The sequence below is a fragment of the Nerophis lumbriciformis genome, linkage group LG07, assembly GCF_033978685.3.
Source record: "Nerophis lumbriciformis linkage group LG07, RoL_Nlum_v2.1, whole genome shotgun sequence".
Lineage (NCBI taxonomy): Eukaryota > Metazoa > Chordata > Actinopteri > Syngnathiformes > Syngnathidae > Nerophis > Nerophis lumbriciformis.
This window is the reverse complement of record NC_084554.2, coordinates 30568400-30591410: the sequence shown is the minus strand read 5'-3', so window position 1 is coordinate 30591410 and position 23011 is coordinate 30568400. Positions and strand designations below refer to the sequence as shown.

Sequence of the window (23011 nt, the reverse complement as noted above, 5' to 3'; positions counted from 1 at the left end):
TCTGCTGGTGGTGTGCCTCCGGATTTTTTCAACGCAAAAAATGTGCCTTGGCTCAAAAAAGGTTGAAAAACACTGGCTTAGATGTTGTGTAGCTGCTAGCTCCTATAGCACAGCTTACAACGTTTACGTTTTGTAAATGACTTGCAGAAAGGACCAACCTTGTGTGATTATTGGAACACATTTAAATCTTAACGACTGTCCAGCTTTGCTGAAGGTCTGCCATTATCGGAAAATTTAACTAGATGCAAGCTGGTATCAGCGGATATCGCAGGGATCAATATCAGATTGGGACAGTGTTAGAATAATTATGTATAAGTTATCACACAACTCTCATGCTTAAAGGCCGTTGCTATAGTTATTATCAATAGTGCTGAAGTTGTACTTTTCTATCTGTGCAAAGACACACAATTTGTAATCTGCCATTGCGAGTTGTCTCGCATCAGCAGTTTGTTTCCAGACCCTGCCTGCTTACAGCCAAGGACGGACTTCGACTACCTCAAAGCAGACAAAACAGCGACAAGGCGAAATCACGAGTGTCAGCACATTTCCATTCTGAATAATCACATATTGTGTCTACTGGGGCTGCTTGCATTACCAATCCCTTCAGAAGCAGCCTCAGTGATGTTAACTAGGGAACTCCCGAATAAATAGAGGAGCATGTGGGACTGCACCTTAGAGCGTAGGGTGAAACTGTAACTGAGTGTGCAGCTCAATACGTTTCTCCGCATGAGCAAAATTGAACTCTGTCACTGCGTGATTCCTTGCTTCTTGTCTTGTTTATTAGATAGTTCGGTGTTTGAACCTGACAGACAGCCGGACCCTGAATCAATAACATCTAAACTGATCACACATTCCTGTGCAAAAACGCTTATTGCATTGATGAACTCCTGACCTGTGTTGTCCAGATGCCAGGGGTCTGTTGCGGCCGACATCGGTGGGATGGTGAGAGGTGATGCCCCGCAGTTGGACTCCAACAGTTTCCCCTGGTAAGACGCCGGCGAAGCAGCTGCAGTCGTCTGTGTGGCTTGCGTGCTAATGCTGCCGCTCCTCAGCGCTGCCTTGAGGGGGGCGACTCCGTTGAACTGCACCCGGGACAAGCAGCCGATGAAGCCTGGGGTGTTGTAACGCTCGATCACCAATGGGTCCACTTGCCCCGTTTCTGCAGAGAGGAGGGGGGAAGAGGACACAGAGCATAACAGTACAATCAGTATAAACACACTTACCTATCCTATCTGGGGAAATATGCAGATGAGTGTGTGCAAAAAAGGGTGGCGGAGGAAACCACACAAGAATGGAATACTGATAAGTAGCATTTTTATGAATACTGATTACAAATACAAAAATGCTCTGTCTCATGTATGCGTGGACATGTGTCGATCCTGCAGAGGCGTAGCCATGAATACTAATAAGCTGTCTCTCTTGGGCTCGTCTAACAGCTTTGCATACATCCATCCATCCATCCATTTTCTACCGCTTATTCCCTTTGGGGTCGGTGAAAAGTTTAAACATTGGTCATTGCTCTTTACACTATGTACTTCTATATTTGATTGGCATATTTACAATATAATTAACCATAATTACTCATGTAGTCAGCTTGTTTACCCAACTGCAGAGAAGATTGTTATTCAATTAAATTCATATATTTGATACAGAGACAGCACACATTTAAAAACATTTCTATAAATATGTCAGTGTTAGCTAAAGAGCTGATTTTCAACTGTTGTCCCTGGACAAAGTATAACATGCCAACAATTATTAGCAACAAACTAAAACCCGACACAATCATAACAATACAATCAATACATAAAATACAGATAAAAAAAGTTATATTGCATACTAACATACATATAACGCTCAGAAACAATTGCATAAGGAATAATGTGGAATGTGGAATTAAACACTAAATTGGCCTGGTGTGTGAATGTGAGTGTGAATGTTGTCTGTCTATCTGTGTTGGCCCTGCGATGAGGTAGCGACTTGTCCAGGGTGTACCCCGCCTTCCGCCCGATTGTAGCTGAGATAGGCTCCAGCGCCCTCCGCGACCCCGAAGGGAATAAGCGGTAGAAAATGGATGGATGGATGGAAATATTACAAAATATATAAATATAATTGTATATAATTCCCCGCAAAATAATTATATTTCTTTAAAATAGAATACAAATTACTTTATGTTTGACAAATAATATGTTTTATTCTTCAGGATAATAATATTTAGATTTACATGAAAACAAATCTATATTAGCCATCCATCCATCCATCCATCTTCTTCCGCTTATCCGAGGTCGGGTCGCGGGGGCAGCAGCCTAAGCAGGGAAGCCCAGACTTCCCTCTCCCCAGCCACTTCGTCCAGCTCCTCCCGGGGGATCCCGAGGCGTTCCCAGGCCAGCCGGGAGACATAGTCTTCCCAACGTGTCCTGGGTCTTCCTCGTGGCCTCCTACCGGTCAGACATGCCCTAAACACCTCCTTAGGGAGGCGCTCGGGTGGCATCCTGACCAGATGCCCGAACCACCTCATCTGGCTCCTCTCGATGTGGAGGAGCAGCGGCTTTACTTTGAGCTCCTCCCGAATGACAGAGCTTCTCACCCTATCTCTAAGGGAGAGCCCCGCCACCCGGCGGAGGAAACTCATTTCGGCCGCTTGTACCCGTGATCTTGTCCTTTCGGTCATAACCCAAAGCTCATGACCATAGGTGAGGATGGGAACGTAGATCGACCGGTAAATTGAGAGCTTTGCCTTCCGGCTCAGCTCCTTCTTCACCACAACGGATCGATACAGCGTCCGCATTACTGAAGACGCCGCACCGATCCGCCTGTCGATCTCACGATCCACTCTTCCCTCACTCGTGAACAAGACTCCGAGGTACTTGAACTCCTCCACTTGGGGCAAGATCTCCTCCCCAACCCGGAGATGGCACTCCACCCTTTTCCGGGCGAGAACCATGGACTCGGACTTGGAGGTGCTGATTCTCATCCCAGTCGCTTCACACTCAGCTGCGAACCGATCCAGTGAGAGCTGAAGATCCTGGCCAGATGAAGCCATCAGGACCAAATCATCTGCAAAAAGCAGAGACCTAATCCTGCAGCCACCAAACCGGATCCCCTCAACGCCTTGACTGCGCCTAGAAATTCTGTCCATAAAAATTATGAACAGAATCGGTGACAAAGGGCAGCCTTGGCAGAGTCCAACCCTCACCGGAAACGTGTCCGACTTACTGCCGGCAATGCGAACCAAGCTCTGACACTGATCATACAGGGAGCGGACCGCCACAATCAGACAGTCCGAAACCCCATACTCTCTGAGCACTCCCCACAGGACTTCCAGAGGGACACGGTCGAATGCCTTCTCCAAGTCCACAAAGCACATGTAGACTGGTTGGGCAAACTCCCATGCACCCTCAAGGACCCTGCCGAGAGTATAGAGCTGGTCCACAGTTCCACGACCAGGACGAAAACCACACTGTTCCTCCTGAATCCGAGGTTCGACTATCCGGCGTAGCCTCCTCTCCAGTACACCTGAATAGACCTTACCGGGAAGGCTGAGGAGTGTGATGATCCCACGATAGTTAGAACACACCCTCCGGTTCCCCTTTTTAAAGAGAGGAACCACCACCCCGGTCTGCCAATCCAGAGGTACTGCCCCTGATGTCCACGCGATGCTGCAGAGTCTTGTCAACCAAGACAGCCCTACAGCATCCAGAGCCTTAAGGAACTCCGTGCGGATCTCATCCACCCCCGGGGCCTTGCCACCGAGGAGCTTTTTAACTACCTCAGCAACCTCAGCCCCAGAAATAGGAGAGCCCACCACAGATTCCTCAGGCACTGCTTCCTCATAGGAAGACGTGTTGGTGGGATTGAGGAGGTCTTCGAAGTATTCCCTCCACCGATCCACAACTTCCGCAGTCGAGGTCAGCAGAACACCATCCGCACCATACACGGTGTTGGTAGTGCACTGCTTCCCCTTCCTGAGGCGGCGGATGGTGGTCCAGAATCGCTTCGAAGCCGTCCGGAAGTCGTCCTCCATGGCTTCCCCGAACTCCTCCCATGTCCGAGTTTTTGCCTCCGCGACCGCTGAAGCCGCACACCGCTTAGCCTGTCGGTACCTGTCCGCTGCCTCAGGAGTCCCATGAGCCAAAAGAACCCGATAGGACTCCTTCTTCAGCTTGACGGCATCCCTCACCGCCGGTGTCCACCAACGGGTTCTAGGATTACCGCCACGACAGGCACCAACCACCTTGCGGCCACAGCTCCAATCAGCCGCCTCGACAACAGAGGTGCGGAACATGGTCCACTCGGACTCAATGTCTAGCACCTCCCTCGTGACATGTTCAAAGTTCTTCCGGAGGTGGGAATTGAAACTCTCTCTGACAGGAGACTCTGCCAGACGTTCCCAGCAAACCCTCACAATGCGTTTGGGCCTGCCAGGTCTGTCCGGCATCCTCCCCCACCATCGCAGCCAACTCACCACCAGATGGTGATCGGTAGAAAGCTCCGCCCCTCTCTTCACCCGAGTGTCCAAAACATGAGGCCGCAAATCCGATGACACAACTACAAAGTCGATCATGGAACTGCGGCCTAGGGTGTCCTGGTGCCAAGTGCACATATGGACACCCTTATGCTTGAACATGGTGTTCGTTATGGACAATCCGTGACGGGCACAAAAGTCCAATAACAAAACACCACTTGGGTTCAGATCCGGGCGGCCATTCTTCCCAATCACGCCTCTCCAGGTTTCACTGTCGTTGCCAATATGAGCGTTGAAGTCCCCCAGTAGAACAAGGGAATCACCCGGGGGAGCACTCTCAAGTACTCCCTCGAGTGAATCCAAAAAGGGTGGGTACTCTGAGCTGCTGTTTGGCGCGTAAGCGCAAACAACAGTCAGGACCCGTCCCCCCACCCGAAGGGGGAGGGAAGCTACCCTCTCGTCCACCGGGTTGAACTCCAACATGCAGGCTCTGAGCCGGGGGGCAACAAGAATTGCCACCCCAGCCCGTCGCCTCTCACCGCCGGCAACGCCAGAGTGGAAGAGAGTCCAGCCCCTCTCGAGAGAACTGGTTCCAGAGCCCTTGCTGTGCGTCGAGGTGAGTCCGACTATATCCAACCGGAACTTCTCTACCTCGCGCACTAGCTCAGGCTCCTTCCCCCCCAGCGAGGTGACGTTCCACGTCCCAAGAGCTAGCTTCTGTAGCCGAGGATCGGACCGCCAAGTGCCCTGCCTTCGGCTACCGCCCAGCTCACATTGCACCCGACCTCTATGGCCCCTGCTATGGGTGGTGAGCCCATTGGAGGGGGGACCCACGTTGCCTCTTCGGGCTGTGCCCGGCCGGGCCCCATGGGGACAGGCCCGGCCACCAGGCGCTCGCCATCGTGCCCCAACTCCGGGCCTGGCTCCGGAGGGGGGCCCCGGTGACCCGCGTCCGGGCGAGGGAAATCTGAGTCTCGGTTCTTGCATTTCCATAGAAGTCTTCGAGCTGCTCTTTGTCTGATCCCTCACCTAGGACCTGTTTGTCTTGGGAGACCCTACCAGGGGGCATGGAAGCCCCCGGACAACATAGCTCCTAGGATCATTGGGACACGCAAACTCCTCTACCACGTTAAGGTGGCAGCTCAGAGATTAGCCAGACGATTTAATCTAGTAAAATGTGTTAATGTGATATAAATAATGGAATAATATAATGTTGATGTATATATATGTGGATGAAATAAAGAATGTAAGCTATTTTTATGATGAAGCATAATGAGCGGATGTCATTATGGCTGCAGCGATCAATTACTTCGGTAATCGTGTAATGTATTGATTATTTGGTTTGATTAATGGAGTAATTGGATAAAAAAAATGTATAGCCCCGACGCATATTTAATGGAAAATCGTTTAATTAAACCAAAATTATTTTGCTTTGCCATAACCTTCATTATTTTCCCATTAACATTGAAATTGCACTTTTAACATGTAAGAACAGCAGCCACACGCCACCGTGCTCATGTGCGCTTTTAAAGCGCCCCGTGCAGAAACAATGTCAGCGTATTTTAAGTTCCGAGCACTTCATGCGGTCATGGTTTTATCCATTTTTACTAGTTACACTCATTAAACAAATAACCAAAGCAACAGTTAACAAAACTGGACCTTTTTTTTTTTTTTTTTTTTTTTTTTTTTTAGCAAATTCATCTATCTAAAGTGATGAGTCGTTGCAGCCCTATGTTATGGCAGAAGAGGACCTATTTTAGTTATTTTGGGTCCCCAGGAAGGTAGCAAATTGCTCATTTGAGCTAAACATTCTGGGAAACGCTGCTGTAATGAAACATAATATTTATAATGTAACAAGCATCTGGTACGCATGTGTGCATGGGCAGGGTTGCAAGCAGGGATTTAGAGGTAATAAGATTATGTCATCTGTGGATATTAACAAGTCATTCTGTCCTGTCATAACACTTTAATCTTACATGCTAACAATCCATTCTTCTGGCTTACCTTTGCTCCTCAGGGGGATTTGCAAACTAATCAATATCGCATGTACAATAGCACCGAACACATAGGTCATGATTGCAACTTGGTTTGATGAAATATGTCATCAGCCATGATTGCACTGTGGTCCCCATAAACCATATGTGGCCCCAGACGTACACAATAGCCACAAGGTTACTTACTGTGTGTGAAATGAATAATTCATGGAGGAAGCAAACAGGGGTTAGGTTTTGGGGGGATTTTCTCTAAAACAGGGCTGGTATATGTGGGTCAAGGACGAAGGGAGGGGGTAAAATGGAGACATCTGCATAGAGGGAGGGTGTGGCTGCCTCTATTATGGTTGCTGAAGATGGGGGAGGCGGTAAAGGTGAGAATATAAAATAAAAAGGTTGAAAGGGGACAAAAATGCAGGTCGTAGAGGAGAAGGAGGGCTGTTGCCGTGGCAACAAATGTCGGCTGATGCAGGGATGTTAAAGGAAAATATAGGCTAGGAAAACAAAAACACATGACAGCAAAATGGAAGGAACATTTCCACATCTATTACTGTAATTTGTTTGCATGTAAGAGCGATTCAAACAGTCAAGTGGGATGAAAAGTTAGTACATGTTGCACACGCACCCTGCAAAGTCACTAAACGTCTTTGCTACACAGCTGAAGCATTAATAATTCGGGCCATCAAGCTGCAAAAGTCATTGACAAACAAGCTCTTTGTCACATACAGTATACAAACTCTCACACACACTAAAACACACAAACATGCTTCATTGTGTATACATGCAATAATAGTTATATGGCATTAGTGTGTGTACGCTAACCTGCTCAGTGCTTCTCTCTTCTTTCCTGCCCTTTGATGGAAGATCTCAGTGCATCCTAAGGACCTCTCACTCCCTCCCTCTTTCTGCAGTGCAGTCCCGCCCCCACCCCGCCGCAGCAACAGCAGCTGGTAAAAACACGGTTCTTGGAGTGGCATCGACATGGATCGGGACTCAAGTGTGGCGTCACCACTCATACGCACGCACACAAAGCTATGCGAGATGCACGACACTGAACGTGCAAAGGTAACAACACCAAATATTTAACCAGCTGCCCCATGGAAGACAGGAAATCAATTTCCTCACATCGCGACAAGGAATTGGAATGTAGCCAATCTTGCTGATCAGATGACTTTGCACAGGCAGATAAAAAAATCCTTTAAAAAAACATGGACCCCAGCTGTGGCCAGCGAGAACACACTGATGGGTTCAAACATACAAGCTTGCTTCATACAAACGTTGCTAAAATCTTCCTGAGTTGCAGGACGTTATCTTGATGAGGTAGAGCAAAGAAGTGATCTTCAACATCAGGGATTTCCAACTAAATTGTGTTGAAGGCCATATTTCCAGAAAGGTAAGGACCAGTGGGACAGATCTCTACCTTCGCTATTAGTCTTATTTTGTGAATTCTGTACAACCAGCGTACCGTATTTTTCGGACTATAAGTCACAGTTTTTTTCATAGTTTGGCCGGGGGTGCGATTTATACTCAGGAGCGACTTATGTGTGAAATTATTAACACATTACCGTAAAATATCAAATAGTATTATTTAGCTCATTCACGTAAGAGACTAGACGTATAAGATTTCATGGGATTTAGCGATTAGGAGTGACAGATTGTTTGGTAAACGTACAGCATGTTCTATATGTTATAGTTATTTGAATGACTCTTACCATAATATGTTACGTTAACATACCAGGCACGTTCTCAGTTGGTTATTTATGCGTCATAAAACGTACACTTATTCAGCCTGTTGTTCACTATTCTTTATTTATTTTAAATTGCCTTTCAAATTGGTGTTGGGTTTTATCAAATAAATTTCTCCCAAAAATGCGACTTATACTCCAGTGCGACTTATATATGTTTTTTTCCTTCTTTATTATGCATTTTCGGCCGGTGCGACTTATACTCCGGTGCGATTTATACTCCGGTGCGACTTATACTCCGGTGCGACTTATACTCCGAAAAATACGGTACTCTACAATAAACATTGGATTTTGGTATTTTTTATTTTGCTGGAGTTACAAGAGCCGTCTGCTGCTGTTAAGGATCATCTCTACGACAGCCCTCAAGTGTTTTTAAGAACCCGCTGCAAAAATGTTGCCCTCTCATAAGTTTTTAAACTGAATGGCTCGCATGATGAAAAAGAGGACCTAAAACGGGACCTTGAGGGACATCACTAGTATGACTAAAGAAGTTGAACACATGACTACTGACTGGATCTGAAGTAAACGAGCTACAGCAACACCTTAGTTACATAAATCACATTACAAAAAAAATGTCTAAAATGAAAGGTCTGAAAGGGGTGCCTTAAGGAATGCCTCGGTTATGTAAATCCCACACAAGTTTGGAAGCCAGTGTTTGCTGGCAAGGTTAAAATGTCAGTGCTGACAATGTTTGTACTGTGGTCCAGGTTCCTACAGTATATACACCAGGAGCATTCTGGTGTTTTTTGGAATTGGCTTTAAAAATGTTTGTCTCCCAAGTTTTGGGCTGCTAGTTAAATAACACTGTTCTACATGCTTTATCTAATGGCGGGAATGGACTTTAAATGTCAAAAGAAGCCTGAGACGGCACTACTTAAAGTTAGTGATGTTACACATAATCTGTACATATCAATCAATCAGTCAAAGTTTACTATATAGCCCTTAATCACAAATGTCTCAAAGGGCTGCACAAGCCACAACAACATCCTCAGCTCAGATCCCACATCAGGGCAAGAAAAAACTCAACCCAATGGGCACAATGAGAAACCTTGGAGGGGACCGCAGATGTGGGGACCCCACCTTGGGCGACCGGTGCAATGGATGTCGAGTGGATCTAGATCGAGATCCACTCGACATAGGTTTCCATGTTTGTGGAGTATGTTGTGTAAGTAACTATTTCTTTTTTTTTAAATACCATGTTGACGACCTGCTAACTTTTTAAAGTTTTCCTTTTTCGTCATTTCCTGTTGCTACTGGTTGGCATGATGACAAAGTCAGTAGGTGACCTATGCAAAGCTTCAGGATTGCCATCTTCATTATGCCCACCAATTATGATGAAGATCTGACCTTGTGGAGCCCAGTTATTTTCTTGACGTTTAAATTTGGTGTCGAATTGTCAAAGTTTATCACAATGCCCTTATGGCTAATGTTAAAATGCTTCACAATTTGTCATTGTTAAGCGGTCTAGTATATGTCAGTTGAATTTGGGGTTATTTGGTCACAAAGTTCTTAAGAGGAGTTCGTCAAAATACGACCCCTGATTTTGGCACTAAACAGCCTGTCCAAACCAAAACGGCAGACTTCATGTCTGTTTGTGGATATAGGTTTTTACAACTTCCTGTACATCCTGTCACGATGGACGTTTCCACTAAATTTGGTGACGATCGAAGAAACTGGAGGCCGGGGCTATTTGAAATAAAATATAGGGGGTGGTATTTAGTTTTTTGGTGGGGTTTGTGCCCAGGACCCTTAAAATACCAATCTTTGGTTAGTTTTTATGCAAGTTAAATGTGCAGAAATACACATAATAATGAGAATTAACATAGCAGATTGAATTTAGACCATGAATGAAAGACTCATAACTTGCAAATGCTATTTTGTGACAGCCAAAGACCTAAACGTTAAAAGTAACATTTTTCAAAATGATACCAAGCCTGTTTTGTATTTTCAAAAAAGATCAAATAATGAATTAAATAAGCATCCTTGAATTTTCAGGGAAGACAAATTATTCAGCGCCATGATTGGTAAAAATACATTTTTCTGACTGGCACCCACACTGGTACATGTGCTATTTTCAAATTGTGGCCTCACAAGTTTTTTTTTTTGCAGACACAAACTTAAAGGAAAACTGCCCTTTTTTAAAAAACGTTATCAGTCATCCACAATCCTTATGTGAGACAGAAAAACTACTATGAGGCAGCTAACAATGTAGGTAATGGGGATATGCCAAAAAGCACAACAAAAACCTTCCGAATCCGCCAACAACGCTCCATTTACATGCCGGGACCTACACATTAAACAAGTTGTTAAAGCTGTTGTAAGGGCTAACACTGAGGAACTACTTTTCTGGCGTAGTGACACAGCACCTTGGTCGCAGTGCCCCCAGCAGGTACCGCTGGCAGCTGCTGCTGAAAGGGTCATTGAGTTTGGAAAAGTTTGAATTCTGGTGAGATGCTTGTTAATGGAGTATGGATCCAAACAGGCAGCACAAGTCTTTGTGCTGAAAGATACAACCATCCCATCAGTCTGTTTCCCAATAAGTGTATATTGTAAGTGACAGTTATATTTTGTATTTTGTTGATGACACATTTAGCACTTAGTAATACAGCTTCTGGATCATCATTTGTCCAAAAAGTAGTCGTCGCTGGCTCTCAAACACAGAACACAATCTCTATGTTGTTGTTGTTGACGGAAGTAGCGTTAGTTCTGTAACGTATTATTTTCGGGTCTCCCTATGTATAGCATTAAAAGATTACAGTTGGTGCAAAATGCGGCTGCTAGACTTTTGACAATAACAAGAAAGTTTGATCATATTACGCCTATACTAGCTCACCTGCATTGGCTTTCTGTGCACTTAAGATGTGACTTTAACGTTTTACTACTTACGTATAAAATACTACACGGTCTAGCTCCATCCTATCTTGCTGATTGTATTGTACCATATGTCCCGGCAAGAAATCTGCGTTCAAAGAACTCCGGCTTATTAGTGATTCCCAGAGCCCAAAAAAGTCTGTGGGCTATAGAGCGTTTTCTATTCGGGCTCCAGTACTATGGAATGCCCTCCCGGTAACAGTTAGAGATGCTACCTCAGTAGAAGCATTTAAATCCCATCTTAAAACTAATTTGTATACTCTAGTCTTTAAATAGACCCCCCTTTTTGACCAGTTGAGCTGCCGTTTCTTTTCTGCTCTGCCCCCCTCTCCTTCGTGGAGAGGGGAGCACAGATTCGGTGACCACAGATGATGGCGCTAGCTGTCCAAAGTCGGGACCCAGGGTGGACCACTCATCCGTGCATCAGTTGGGGGCGTCTCTGCGCTACTGACCTGTCTCCACTCAAGATGATCTCCAGCTGACCCCACTATAGACTGGACTCTCACACTATTATGTTAGATCCACTATGGGCTGGACTCTCACAATATTATGCTAAATCCACTCGACACCCATTGGGGTGGGAGGTGGGGGGGTGGGGGGGGGGGGGGGGGGGTGTCCCCACATCTGCGGTCCCCTTCAAGGTTTCTCATTGCCATCCCATTGGGTTGAGTTTTTTCTTGCCCCGATGTGGGATCTGAGCCGAGGATGTCGTTGTGGCTTGTGCAGCCCTTTGAGACACTCGTGATTTAGGGCTATATAAGTAAACATTGATTGATTTATTGATTGATAATTGCTATGCACTCAGGAAAGAAGTTTGTGGTAATGCTTGAAATGACCCGAAAAATATGTGTTATCATGAATGTGCCTTTTACTACTTTATAAACATACTTAGAGCATGTATATACAACTTTGTTGAATATTTTGGAATTATTTTTTTAGAGGGCATTACAGGTGGAATAGGTGTATTCCCATTACCTGCATTGCTAGTTTCCTTGTACTAGCAGTTTTTTACTACTTAGAACGCACAAAAAAGAGAAAGACGTGTGTTCTTATCTCACATACTGTGAGGATTGTAAAAGATGAGCAACATTTAAAAAAATGAGTTTTCCTTTAAGATAAGCTTAAATACCTGCTATGCAAAATGAAGACAGATTAGCAGTTCTTGAAACATTCTGATATTTTCGGGTCCGGCAATGCACTCTGTAAACAGAATATTGCATCATCTTTTGCTGAATATCACATTTTCTGCCAGTTAAGACAATTAGGGGCCTTGGTTTAGGTTTGCAGCCTTAAAAACAATATTTTGCGCATTAATAGTCATGTCATCACATTGTGTCGGAAAACACAATAAGTCGGATTGTGGTACAAGGAGCCCTAAAGCCTGCAATCATGCTTCTCTAATGGCGGATTAAATTGTTTCGCCATTTGTCTATTGCTTTTTGCTTGAAGTGGATCCATTTCCTTCCACATATTTACATTGGAGGCGCTGAGGGCTACAGAAGGCTGTGTCTGCTGCTGCGGCGATACGTGACTCATCTTCTTCATGTAGGCAGGGAAAAATTCTGCAGCCAATTCTACACCCACCATTGCTTGCATTCTTTACTTTCAGACGCACTTACACACGCATATAAACATTTACAAACATTCATGTCAATAATACGACGCTGCAGCAGCATCATTGTATGCTGAGTGCTACGTGGTCTTCACAACCCATTCCACTTCAATACAACGTAATTCTCACATTGACATCTACACCGCCAACTGCAGCAAACAAAGAGGTAATGAGAATTAAAGCTTGCACAACCATTACACCTTGCAGATGCAATGATGTGATTTCTGTTGTTGAAAGAGTAGATTTTTGGGGGGTGTTTGCAGGGATGAAGGAGACATCGCTCAGCTAGCGTCCTATCAAACGTCTCTTGTCTCCCACGCACAATGAGTCTGATAGCCTGTCTGTGTGTGACCTTCTTTGTCTCTGAGGCCCACAATGCAAAACAGAAACGGACCAAACAACATACTTTTGTTCAAGTTTCTTCCCTTGGCTTTGATGCATCGCTAACACAAGAATTGTATTTGGAATTGCCACTGGAAGACAGGTTTTAATATTCCTGGGGATATATACAGTACAGGCCAACAGCTTGGATACACCTTCTCATTTAATGCGTTTTCTTTATTTTCATGACTATTTACATTGCAGATTGTCACTGAAGGCATCAAAAACTAAGAAATGAACACATGTGGAGTTATGTACTTAACAAAAAATGTGAAATAAATGAAAACATGTTTTATATTCTAGTTTCTTCAAAATAGCCACCCTTGTCTGATTACTGCTTCGCACACTTGGCATTCTCTCGATGAGCTTCAAGAGGTTGTCACCTGAAATCGTTTTCACTTCACAGGTGTGCTTGAAGCTCATCGAGAGAATGCCAAGAGTGTGCAAAGCAGTAATCAGAGCAAAGGGTGGCTATTTTGAAGACACTAGAATATAAAACATGTTTTCAGTTATTTCACAAGTACATAACTCCACATGTGTCATTCATAGTTTTGATGCCTTCAGTGACAATCTACAATGTAAATAGTCATGAAAATAAAGAAAACGCATTGAATGAGGTGTGGCCAAAATTTTGGCCTGTACTGTACGTACATACTGTAAATGTATTCAGCCACCTGTATTTGCATCATGCCCTCATGTTTAATGACAAAAACAAATTATATTCTCTTCTATATAAATATGTGCATGTATGTATATATGTATATATCTCATTTTCCTTTCATCCTCATCATGTATCTATTACTATCATAATTATTATTATTGTGATTAGACAAGTTCTTAATTTGCTTTGTTTTCTATTTACATTCTCTTTGGCTAATCCTAATTGTTCCACTAAAAATAAAAAATAAATAAAATAGAAATACGTTTTTTTAAATTTTTATAATTATCACGTTTAATTATATCCTGATGAAAAAGTGTATCCTCCAGTTTGTGGCTATTATAAGTCATACTTTCAGAGAATATGTATTCTTTTTTACAGCATGACAAAAAAAACCTTTGGGTATATTATATTAACTCATTCATTGAATGGTTTGAATGAGTTCTCATGAATAATGTGATGATGTTTAGTAATACCCCTATCTTTCTATGCTGTCTATTTGAGCATTTTTTTTGGGATCAATTCTGATATCAGGATTGTACCAAAGAGGTTTTTTTGTTTTTAGACTTAGATTTAGACAAACATAATTGCTCCACAAGGGAAATTGTTCCACACAGTAGCTTAGTTTCAAAGGATGGAAAGGGTAACGGTCGTGCCTCATTTATCACTGTCAAAAGGTTTCAAACATGAAGGTGATAAATCATTTCTGTGAAGTACGAATCATTAATTATAATTCAAATAATTTCATAGCTAAAGGATAAAAAACTATTCACGACCTTCCAAATGTGTTTTTAAATTGGAATGGGACCTTTTAATAACAACCCTTTAATCACCTTTACACTCTTTCAATCTAATATAGTATTGCTGCCTTATAGGCTGAGCCAGCACACTTTGATTGGTTTGGTCTCCTGAGTGGGCAAAACTATTGTAGTATTGATATTTTTAGTGTATTGATCATTTTATGCTTAAAAATGCTTAATTTAGGACCAAAGAAATGGTAGGAAATGCTTTAAAAAAATATAAAAAATATTCCCCTAAAATCTGCAATATATTGTTTTTATATACATTTTTTCTATCTTTTAAATATTTGTTACATGTATACATTTAATGTGTATTTTTTTTATATATTTTATTTTTCAATACACATTTTTTAAAATGATTATATATAATATTTGAAGCACGATGTGGCGAGGGACGACTGTAAAGGAATGAATGTATGGTACAAAAAATAAATAAATAAATAAATTAAATAAATATGCTTGTTGAACAGTCACCGTTTAATTAGCTAAGGAAAGATAGTGATTATGTTGTCTTGATGAGAACGTGTAAGGAGTAGTGACAGTGCTGCAGTGCCTTCTAGTGGTTAAACTGTAAAACTGCAGCTCTACTGTATATGCATGAAAGTGACGATGCTGTATATTTTAAGGTATACAATCCAGTCCTTCAAAATAAAAGCTTCAAACATGCTATCAGGTCCCACTGTACACTTAATGGCCGTAATATTGGAAGCGGGATTTGTGCAGGTGTACTTAATGTTCTGTCTGGTACATGGTCAATTGTGAGAAAGGTCCACAAAAGATGTACTTGAAAACCCACCATAAACTTTCCCCAGGAAGAGGGTCTTGACCAGGTTGAACTTGGTGTCTGACGCATCAGGGAGGGTGTAGCTGACAGCAGGGTAATGATCCAGCTGAATCAAAGAGAGAGAGAAAATAAATCACGCAGTAAAAAAAGAAAGTATCTGCATTTTTGGGAAAAGATGGCCTCAAAGTACTGACGTCAGCAGTTTGGACAGCCGGGTGTTGGATGTGCATCATTAGGCAAAGCACACAAGATGCCAGACACACTGAGGCTTCTGTGCAGCTTAATTATGGACACTCAACGTCTCCCTCTTGTGGCTGCTTTTTGAACTGATTATTATTATTGATCCATGTTCATACTACTTGTACAAGCAATATAGTTTATATTATAATGGGTTTTATGTATTCATGTGTCATGTATTTAGTTTGAAGGCAATCCATGCAATCCAACTCTCTTCATAATTAACCATTTATTTTCAAAATATACATTATAAAGGTTTAAAGCTTTTCTTCCTGATGATGTGTTTGCAAAGAGGTGGAGGTGCAGTGAAGGCAGCGCTTTAATAAACCTGAAACATAATCAACTTGTTATTGCGTCTCACTGAAGTTTCTAATTAGCTTGAAGGCTGCAGATGCCGCCGCTATTGACAGGAATCATTTCAGGCTCACAAATTACTCTGTGTGTCTGTGTGTTGCAGAAATAAAAGATGCCTCTCACTTTCCTCTACATTCTTCTCTGTGCTCGCCAGAGGACTGCATCTGAGCTTCCACCAGCAACGCATACCAACGAGCCCAGGCAGAAAATATGATTTTTCTTGTTGCTTTGCATTTGCTGAAAATGCTGCCGTGTCTTTTTAGATCAGGGGTGTCCAAATATTTTCCACCTCATGCAGAACTGCAGCATTTTGAACATTACATATGCAAAAACCAACCTGATATAGGTCAATATATGCTAAGTTAACTGAACAAAACATCTTGTGTTATACAGAAGGTATAACATTTTTAGAATATGCCAAGGGGCAATAAAAAAAATCGGTGGTCCAAAAAATGGGCATTAGGCTTTGTTGGGCATTAAACAGGATTTTTTAAATATGATACTATTATTTATTGTAATATTATTATTTATATCCGTATTTTTCGGAGTATAAGTCGCACCGGCCGAAAATGCATAATAAAGAAGAAAAAAAACATATATAAGTCGCACTGGAGTATAAGTCGCATTTTTTGGGGAAATGTATTTGATAAAACCCAACACCAAGAATAGACATTTGAAAGGCAATTTAAAATAAATAAAGAATAGTGAACAACAGGCTGAATAAGTGTACATTATATGAGGCATAAATAACCAACTGAGAATGTGCCTGGTATGTTAACGTAACATTTTATGGTAAGAGTCATTCAAATAACTATAACATATAGAACATGCTATACGTTTACCAAACAATCTGTCACTCATAATCGCTAAATCCCATGACATTTTATACGTCTAGTCTCTCACGTGAATGAGCTAAATAATATTATTTGATATTTTACAATAATGTGTTAATAATTTCACACATAAGTCGCTCCTGAGTATAAGTCGCACCACCGGCCAAACTATGAAAAAAACTGCGATTTATAGTCCGAAAAATACGGTACATCATTATTATATTATTGTTTAATATCATTATAAGACTCCCCCAACCAACCACATCCCAAACCGAACATAATCCTGACACATACACACAATCAGTATGACTAAATAACATATTGACAAAATTTGGTTTTCACGTGTTTCAACATGGATTGTTATTAGTAGGTAATAATAATCATAATAATACGTCATCATCATTATTATTAATAGTGTATCTACAGGTACTGTGGTTTAAGTTTCCCTGTATATAAAAACAAGTGTCAAACTTTAATCAAAGTTCCTTGAACGCATCACCATGATGTGCTACTGTATTAGATGCAAGCGGGATGCATTTGGGACCTAATGTGTTAGATGCCAGGTGTCAAACTGAAGGCCTAAGGGCCAAATCAGGCCTGATAATTCATTTAATGTGCTGCACCACTTCATTTAATGTGGCCCACCACTTCATTCTAATGTGGCCGCCACATCATTTTATTGTTAACCACCACTTAATTCAAATAAAAAGAAGTGGCTGGCCACGTATAAATGTTGTGGCGAGGCACAAGAAATGATGTGGTGGGCAACTTTAAAATTATGTGGCGTGCCAAATAAAAATTATGGGACGGTCCAAATTAAAATGAAGTGGCAGTCCATGATAAAATGGTGTGGCGGACCACAAAAAGATGTAGTGACCCACAATAGAATTATGTGACGTGCCATATTAGAATTATGTCGTGTGCCACATTAAAACGATGGGACAGGCCACATAAAATAATGTGGCGCACCACATAAAATGATGTGGCGGGGCACATTATAATGACGTCACATAATTTTAATGTGGCTTGCCACACCATTTAAATGTGGCCCGCCAAATAATTTTATGTGGTCGGGCACGTCATTTATGTGACCAGAGACATCTTACTGTGGCCCGCTAAATCATTTTTTGAGAAAAGCTGGAAATAAAGTAAATTCTGTCTCAATGTATTCTTTATTTCCATTTTGACGGAAAAATGTTGCATGTGCATTTACATAATGCTCTACATTTTATTATTATATGATGTTCCAAGCATTTTTTGTTGGTTATCAAAAATGAACACTTAAATATCTGCTTGTCATCTTGGCTTACAATTTTAAAGCAAGTTATCCATCAATTTGTTCGTAAAAAAAATATAATAATCAAAAATAGTTGCATTGTGGAACAAGGCTATTATATGTTCATATTCACGGTTGCATGTGGCCATCTGAAAACAGCCATATTTACAATGTGGTCCTAAAAATAGTGATTTTGACACACCCTGTGTTTGATGGAAGCCAAGATAAACGCTCCAAGAGGGACTGGTGTGTCAGTGTGTGTGCGTGTGTGTGTGTGTGTGTGTGTGTGAGTGTGTGTGTGTGAGTGTGTGTGCGTGTGATTGCGTTAAACACATTTCACCACCAGCTAATTTTACCCCTCGTAATTTGATTCCCTCCAAAAGGGTGGTCTCGGCGGAGCATTGTGAGACGTTTTTGTTTTCCACGCCAACTGAAAAACGGGATAATGGGGCACGATTAAATTGGACGTTGCCTATTTACTTTTATCTGAGAAAAGAAATTGGCTGCACAGCCAAGTGAGGGTGGTCCACGTCCCAAAACCCCAACAAAAAAGGTCCATCGAGGGAAAGCTGCAACTTCATTGGACCACCATAATGGGGGTTCCCTTCTTTGTGTTGCACCATTTGGTTGATGCTGATGCCTTTAAGGCGTGAATAAGTAACACTGTCACGGGGGAGTTGTACAAAAAGATGTGAAATCGGTTTCTGTGGATCAATTCAAAGTCTCAGAGAAAGCATTAACTTTTGTATTGTTATCGGTTTACTTGACTATAACTAAGGGACAACATTAGTCCCTGCACAGATAAACTTCTAAATACTGTGTAGGACTTCATTAGTAAGAGGACTGAATTATTTTGAACACAAAATAGCATGCTTAACTTGGGTAAAATAAATGAGTTGTATGCAAATTAGAGTGAAGCTTGACAATTCAGTCACTGGACACAACATTAAGGATACGCTGATTGTTTGATTAGTAAGAAGGTATTAATTAGTAGGAGTGTTCTGATAAAACGTTTTCACTTAAGCTCTGAGTATTGGCTGATACTGATATAAATCGCATACAATATCAGCACGAATCAGAAATACCTTAATTATTTTGTAGTGTGGAACGCTAGAAAAGGTTTGAAAAAGTGAAATTACTCAGAGAAAAAAGGGTGGGTGAAAAACACTAATCTTATGACAGATGTATGCTTCTGAAGCAGATTGGTTGTTTTCTTTTGGTGACAAAAAGCCACAAAAAAAAAAAATCATGAAACTAAGCTCATGACGCAGTATTTTGAATGATGCGGACACGTTTGTTACGGAATACTTTCCAAAACCCCTCTGTCTTGGAGAGTTTGTATGTGTAAGTAGTATGCAACTATAATTATTTAATACTATTTTATATTGACAAATATGTTTTTTAGACTGCAATATTGTTCAATTAAAGGCCTACTGAAATGCGATTTTCTTATTTAAACGGGGATAGCAGGTCCATTCTATGTGTCATACTTGATCATTTCGCGATATTGCCATATTTTTGCTGAAAGGATTTAGTAGAGAACATCGACGATAAAGTTCACAACTTTTGGTCGCTGAAAAAAAAGCCTTGCCTGTACCGGAAGTAGCAGACGAGTAGCGTGACGTCACAAATTGTGGAGCTCCTCACATCTGCACATTGTTTACAATCATGGCCACCAGCAGCGAGAGCGATTCGGACCGAGAAAGCGACAATTTCCCCATTAATTTGAGCGAGGATGAAAGATTTGTGGATGAGGAAAGTGAGAGTGACGGATTAGAGGGCAGTGGGAGCGATTCAGATAGAGAAGATGCTGTGAGAGGCGGGTGGGACCTGATATTCAGCTGGGAATGACTAAAACAGTAAATAAACACAAGACATAGATATACTCTTGTGTTTATTTACTGTTTTAGTCACAGGCTTATATTTAATATGCCACAAATTAATCCCGCATAACAAACACCTCCCCCTCCCGTCCATATAACCCGCCAATACAACTCAAACACCTGCACAACACACTCAATCCCACAGCCCAAAGTACCGTTCACCTCCCCAAAGTTCATACATCACAAATATTTCCCCAAAGTCCCCAAAGTTACGTACGTGACATGCACATAGCGGCACGCACGTACGGGCAAGCGATCAAATGTTTGGAAGCCGCAGCTGCATGCGTACTCACGGTACCGCGTCTGCGCATCCAACTCAAAGTCCTCCTGGTAAGAGTCTCTGTTGTCCCAGTTCTCCACAGGCCAATGGTAAAGCTTGACTGTCATCTTCCGGGAATGTAAACAATGAAACACCGGCTGTGTTATCCGGCACAACAGTCAGGGGGTGCATTCTACGGCGGGGGTGCGTTATCCGGCACAACACCTGCCGCAATACACCGCTTCCCACCTACAGCTTTCTTCTTTGCTGTCTCCATTGTTCATTGAACAAATTGCAAAAGATTCACCAACACAGATGTCCAGAATACTGTGGAATTTTGCGATGAAAACAGACGACTTAATAGCTGGCCACCATGCTGTCCCAAAATGTCCTCTACAATCCGTGACGTCACGCGCAGGCGTCATCATACCAAGACGTTTTCAGCAGGATATTTCGCGCAAAATTTAAAATTGCACTTTAGTAAACTAACCCGGCCGTATTGGCATGTGTTGCAATGTTAAGATTTCATCATTGATATATAAACTATCGGACTGCGTGGTCGGTAGAAGTGGGTTTCAGTAGGCCTTTAAGGACATTTATTACGTATGCTAGGTTTATTGGAGACTCAAAATTGTCCGTAGGTGTGAATGTGAGTGTGAATGGTCGTTTGTCTGTATAAGTCCTGTCATTGGCTGACGACCAGTCAAGGTGTACCCTGTTTCTCACCCGAAGACAGCTCAAATAGGCTCCAGCCTCCCCATCACCCTGATGAGAATAAGCGGTACAGAAAGCGGATGATTGGATGGTATTACGTATGTGTACCTTGTTTGCTATTGTGTGCTTAGCTGTTGTGTAGCTGCTAGCTCCTAGTAGCATAAATAGCCTGTAGCGTCAAAACAGTGGCAAAATCCTCACGCATAAACCCACTCTGTGTACGCAAACTCATTTTAAGCTCCCGTGCAGACTCTGTGGAGAAAGAGAAAGACACCACGTGCGAGCAAAAAGATGCGCGGGTCTTACACAAAATTATTTTGTTGAGGCCATAATAGCCTACAGTGTTTAGCTTTTGTAAATGACTGGAATACAAATATAAGAAAAAAACAACCTTTTGTGTTTGTTGGAGGACATTGGAGGACCTGGCTGTCCAGCTTGGCACAAGTAAACACACTGCAAGACTACTTGTATGGGAGTTGATATATTTTACATGCAACCTGATATCATCCGATAGTTTTGATATCAATATCAAATTGAAACACCTTCTATCAATTAGTAAAGGTAATAGTTTAGTTTTTTTTAAACAAGCTTAACACAATTCAACATCTCTGACATGAAGTAGGAAGAAGCAGAGCTCATTTAATCCTAATGTTCACCCATTGTGTTGAACTTTGATCTAATTTTGTGGTTGACTTTCCATGAGGCCAAAACATTTATTGTCCGAAAACTGTTTGTAATTCAGCCAGCCTCACTTATCTGTTAAAAGACAGGCTTCTGCTTTAGCTCTGCATGCATGAAATGATGCAAATGGCCACGTGGGGGCAGCAGAGAGCCACAGCAGGCGTCACCTGGAGTGTGAGTGAAGGCGGTGGGGCTGGGGGCTTGCCTGGTTCAATACCTATGTCAGTTGGAGTGTGTAGTGTTTTAGCCTTTAGTCTAAGGCTGCTAAAAAAAAAGTATGCATCTTCTCAAGCTACGACATTGCATAATCGGCATGTTCAAAACCTGAGATACACCCAAAGAAAAGTAGAAAAACATCACGTTATAGGCAGCTTAACCATACCAGATGGTGGAAAATGTTGTGTATTTTGTATGGGTGTCTGTTTGATTCATTTTGGTCGAGTGAAAAAGTGATGTGTTACGTTGAAGTGTTCCCAGTGGGGCGATCAGCGGCCGCCGGATGTGATTTGCTGACGGCGAGGAAGGAGATTTCCATTGGATATTTCAGTTTCATTTCTTCTCCTGTCAGAATGGAGGTGATGAAAGTCCACTTTTGGTGAGGATGTATGTCATGTACATGCAATGAGATCCAGCAAGGGGAAAGCGAAGGACATGATAATGCATGATAATTATATATTATGTTCACGGGAGTCTTCTCCATTGCAGTACATGCACTGATTTGCAATATACATCAAACATGTTCTACATGCAGCCTACTGTGTACCAGTAGAGCAGGCATGGGCAATTATTTTACCTCGGGGGGCCATATTTAGAGAAAAAAATATGTCTGAGGGCAGGTATATCTATTTTTAGGAACACTAATATTAACTATGAACGATAAAACACTGAATATTGACAACATTTGAACGTCACACCCCCTCTCGATCGACATATTTTACAATCAAGTGAAACAAAAAAACAAAAATGTATCAAACAGCAAAAAATGAACGCGAAGGGTAAAAACCCCCCCCCACCTATCCATCCATTTTCTAACGCTTATCCTTTTCAGGGTCACGGGGGATGCTGGAGCCTCTGATCTGATATATCTGATGTAGCACTAAGCTTTAGAACTTTGTTGTAAAAATCTCTTTCGCCGTCTGTCCCTGATACCCGCATTTCACTCTGGCCGCTCTGGAAACACTGTAGAAAAGCTCTGTGGAAACTCTCTGTAGAAACGCTCTGCGGAAACGCTCACCACCCACACTGCTTGGTGCCTCGTCTGAGCTGCTGTGACTTAGATTACCATAGTAACTAGTTTATCATGCAAAAGCGCAGATTCCAACCATTGAAATAATTTGTATAGTTCAATACTTACGGTGATTTGAAAACATCACTGCACATCATAATGGCAGCTACAGTTTCTATCTTAAAGATCTAAAACAATTATTTGAGAATGTCCGGCGGGCCAGATTGAAAAGCTTAATTTGCCCA

At 42.2% G+C, this 23011-nt stretch overlaps 1 protein-coding gene across 3 annotated transcripts in view; it reads right to left on the bottom strand.

The window, feature by feature from the left end:
* cntnap2a (contactin associated protein 2a) overlaps nt 1–23011 on the bottom strand; it is a 766983-nt gene that overhangs the window by 17955 nt on the left and 726017 nt on the right. For all 3 annotated transcript variants that reach the window (XM_061965507.1, XM_061965508.1, XM_061965509.1), the window contains 2 exons: nt 15317–15410; nt 893–1159 (listed from right to left, as the gene is read on the bottom strand). In XM_061965507.1, coding sequence (XP_061821491.1) covers nt 893–1159; nt 15317–15410 — 361 coding nt within the window. The remainder of the gene's footprint in view (nt 1–892; nt 1160–15316; nt 15411–23011) is intronic.